Here is a 4,204-nt window from a genome sequence, read left to right as displayed (position 1 = left end):
CTGTTCTGTTGTGACAATAAAACAAATTATTATCATATTATTTTATTGAGAAGTCACATATTAAAATTTACTGTATATTGTCCGATATATATTGGATTTTTTATTTACCAAATATTTGTATTTGCCTTAAAAATCCTTTATCGGCCGGGCTCTAATAGTTCAGATTAATATAAACTAATAGTAGAATTTGCATGTGTGAGCAGAGTTTCATGTGAACCAGACACTGATACATTCCAATCACAATCTTCTTCAATTTCATTACAGATTGATTTTAATAGTTATGTGTTAGCAATAATGAGCCAAATACACAAGCTTGCTTCTTTTGCACACAGGCTTCTTTTTCTAACTTAATTTGTTTACGTCCTAAAGAAAATAGACTTGAATGACCCAGTGGGGTTACAAGTATTTAATTAACCAAGAAACTCAGTTTCCCCAGATGAGATGAGATTAGGAGAGAGATTAAGAGAAAGCCAGTGATATTTGTTGGAGAAACCTGGTTTCTTAATCATGTTTATATATTAGTGCATATGCAGGTTATTGAAGAGCATGTAGACAAGTTCTCTGATTTATTGCCTTGACCTGATTTCTCCCTGTAAGCTGGTTTGTTGCGTCTGTGTAACATAGTGATGTGTTGATGCTCTGTACCTCTTTGTCACTGTCGGTGTATTTTTCAGTTTCGGGATACTCGTCAACGGGAGACGATCCTTGGGGGCGCGGCCTCTCTCTCTCTGTGAACTGAGATGTCTCGTCACATGTCTGCGTGGACATAAGGTCAGTCATCATCAAAACGGTCACATTGTCATTTTACCCAAACAGTTGTACAATTTCTAAGAGCTATCATAACATTTGAGTCACTTTTAGTCAGACAACTTTTCATCTCTCTCTTATTTAGCCACCTGAAAAACACGTGACAGCGCCTGCAGAACACATGGCTCACAAATCGTGTGTTAACATCTTGTTATGCCAAAGCTGCATTAACTGGGTGTTTGGCATTTAACTACTGTCACATTAGTAGTGTTCCTGGGATGTTGGCCGGTCCAGTACCCTTTGGTCCAGTACAACCTAGCTAAAAATTGTTTTTATTCTCAATTTGGTACAGCGATTATTGGATTGGATTGATACCAATGACTTTGGTGATCCTGATTTTCACCCAGCACCACCACCACGTCAAACAGTTCATGTCAGTATATTTCTAAAACTGACTGAAATCCTGTTAGCCTCAGCTGGGATTAATGCTAAAATGGCATTCTAACATGCAAACATTAGAATGATAAAACACTAAACGTTTGCATGCTTTACTAACATGATAAATCATATTATTTATATCAACATAACTGTAGTCCTCGGTTTTGAATGGTTTAATTCTAAAAAAGCACAAGCAATACATGGCACTTTTTTCATTAGCCACCTACCAGTAGCAAATATGGAAGTTGTCTTTTATTCATATCATGTCAGTATACATTTAAATGTATCATCTTAATAGTTTTGAACCTTTGGATCAAGTAGCTAAAGGAAAGTAAGTTGTGCCAAATTTCGAAGGCTGCAGCAGTTATTTGAAGGTACAGACACATGTTAGTGTCGCATCAGACTAGGTAAAGACAATTGATTGGAACATCCCTAGTGTATATGTGTGTAACATGTTTTCAGTTTTAACATTCTGTTTTTCTGTTGATTGAACCCGACACTAAACCTTTAGTGACTGATGAAGAAATCAAACAGACAGACACAATATAAAATGTGAATTTTACTGTCACAGTGAAGTCACTCACTGAATCGTCCTCTGGACCAGGCTCTGGTGCTCTCAGCCTTCGACCAGCTGTTCACAAGAAAACACAGAAATAGACAAAACATAAATACCAAAATAACATCAGATTTGACAACTGTTTTTTATAAAAGTGTTTATTAAATAGTAGAGCTTCATTAAACAATATTAAGTATGTAATTCCTTGGTTTATTGCAGTAAATTAATAAAAGTATGAAGAGAACAATGTACAAATGATCGAGCAGAATACAACACAGACTTTGCAGAAAATGAAAAAACACAAAAAACAAAAGTTCCGCATTTCTGTATTTTAGGTAGTAAACTGAAACTTTCACCCAGTATGACTCCTGAAAGTTGTTTTGAGGCTCAGAGAGACACTGGAGCCAATGATGATCCTATTTAGAGTTCTTCCTGGCAATAATTCCCCCAGGGACACGCTGCCTTCTTTGCCTGTTAAGTGATCCACGGTATTGATCCTCAGATAAGACTCCCAGCACTACCCCTCAAGGCTGCCAAAAGGGACAGTCTGACTCCGAATGAATATGGCTACTCACATTATTATTGGTACCTGCTCTGATACCTAACCTTTACTTGATTTGAATCCATTTTAAACGTTCCCCCCCTTCCCGCCATTGTTTCAGGATTCTTACCAAGGGATGTAGTTCATTGTTAGTAGATTACTTGTTTAGGATAGAAAATATCAAAATCCCAAATATAAAAGTTTGCGTAAATCAAGGCTCAATGATTTGTAGAGAAATAGTGTTGCTGTGTCCTAAACATGTTCTGAGGTTTATAAACCTCATTGGCCAATAAATTCATATCATCAAAAGGCCATCAATCAGCGGAAGCTATACTGTAGGAATAAATATTGAATAAATGTTGTTTCACTCACATAGAGAATCAAATTGTTTACAGATAAAATGTTTTCAGTCTTTAAGCACCTGATTAATCTTTTTGTATTGAGGGACAGCTGATAAGGTGTAGGACTAAGACTGATGTCTCTGTTAGTCTTACTAAAGTACAAAAACTCCTCAACTCAAATCAAGAATTTGAAGGAAAATGTATAACGTTTGCATCAAGACCCATAACCTGCAATAGAAAGATTTGTAGTTCAATTTTTTCACAGTAGCAGAGTTCCCAAAAGCATTTACAAAAATAAAGTGACCAATTAGAACTAAGACAATATAAAAACATCCAAAAACTAATTCTAGATACTTGTGCAGCGTTACTAACAGCTTGGATATTCACGTGTATGCACAATACGTCAATAAGAAGCCAATGAGTGAGGGTTACACAAAAAGTAATATACTATAGAGGAAAAAAACATGTTTGCGATGTAATCAGCATTTTGCTCCACAAGTAATTGAAGAGGTTTTTATATCCCCTAGCCCTAACCCCCCTGACCCTAACACTGCCTGTGTCAAAACTGTCTGTATTAAAATAGCAAACATTCTGTGAATTAATTTGAACAACAAACTTTTCAAACTCTTCTGATAAGTATTTGATGCAACTTTTATGGATTAAATATTTATTTTAAACCCTGAAAAAGTGTTGCCTTTATAAAAAGTTACATAACAATTGTGCAATACTGCAACACCATAGTTTCTCAACAAACCACCACATAGACTCCCACCCACTGCTCTAATGTATGTCATGTGAAGAGCTCTGACTGCCTGTGTAAGTGTGTTAGAAGACGGTTAAGGCAAAGGACTAATGGTATAACAACCTCTTACTGTATCAGGGTTTGTTGCTGCCTCAAAGTTGATAATTCAAGGAGCGATCAGATGACTTTATAGCTCTGATACTGAAAATATGCCTGAAACACAACCTGCACTGTCATTGTAGACATACATTGGCCTGACACCACAGGATCAGAAATAACATCAGAGAACATGTATTTGACAGAAAAGGAGATTCACGTTGTGGACTCCGAGCGCACCACAGTCTAGACATGTTGTGAAATACAATAATGAAGTCTCTACAGCTGCCTGCACTCTCCTCCTCTTCACAATCCATCTGGTTCGGACCAGATATGACTAACAAAGACCTCTCATTATAAGAAAGCAAAGAACTCACCTACCTGCTGCTGTTATTTTCTTTAACTCGTGAAAATAAACTGCCCTTAAACATTCCTGGTGCAAGTGTGACTGCCAAAGTGGCAAAAGGGATGTTGCTCAGTCCCAGATGGACAAAGGGGGCGGGACACTTTTAGGTTGCAGTCATACCTTGCCTGAGCTTCTTTCACACCCAAACTGAATTAAGTCTTCATGTTTACTTTGGTTTACAGACTTTGCACCATGTAACCCTTAAAATAACCGTATATTTAAATTTAAATTAATATAATTCCCGGAAGGAAGACCATCTTGAACAACTTTTCCATTTCTTACTTATATGTACACAAAGACTTATTTCTCTCAAATATTGTTCACAAATCTTTCTAAA

The 4,204-nt window shown here is 36.6% G+C and overlaps 1 protein-coding gene across 1 annotated transcript in view; it reads right to left on the bottom strand.

Moving 5' to 3' along the window:
• The window catches only part of LOC116695180 (neuroblast differentiation-associated protein AHNAK), a gene marked incomplete at its 3' end in the record, with an annotated part of 17,074 nt that overhangs the window by 7,521 nt on the left and 5,349 nt on the right, over positions 1–4,204 (bottom strand). The window contains 2 exon segments of the mRNA XM_032525291.1: positions 646–756; positions 1,770–1,816. Of these exon segments, the coding sequence (XP_032381182.1) occupies positions 646–756; positions 1,770–1,816 (158 nt within the window).

The sequence above is a fragment of the Etheostoma spectabile genome, chromosome 9 (genome assembly GCF_008692095.1).
Source record: "Etheostoma spectabile isolate EspeVRDwgs_2016 chromosome 9, UIUC_Espe_1.0, whole genome shotgun sequence".
Taxonomy (NCBI): domain Eukaryota; kingdom Metazoa; phylum Chordata; class Actinopteri; order Perciformes; family Percidae; genus Etheostoma; species Etheostoma spectabile.
This window is presented reverse-complemented; position numbering and strand designations above follow the sequence as displayed.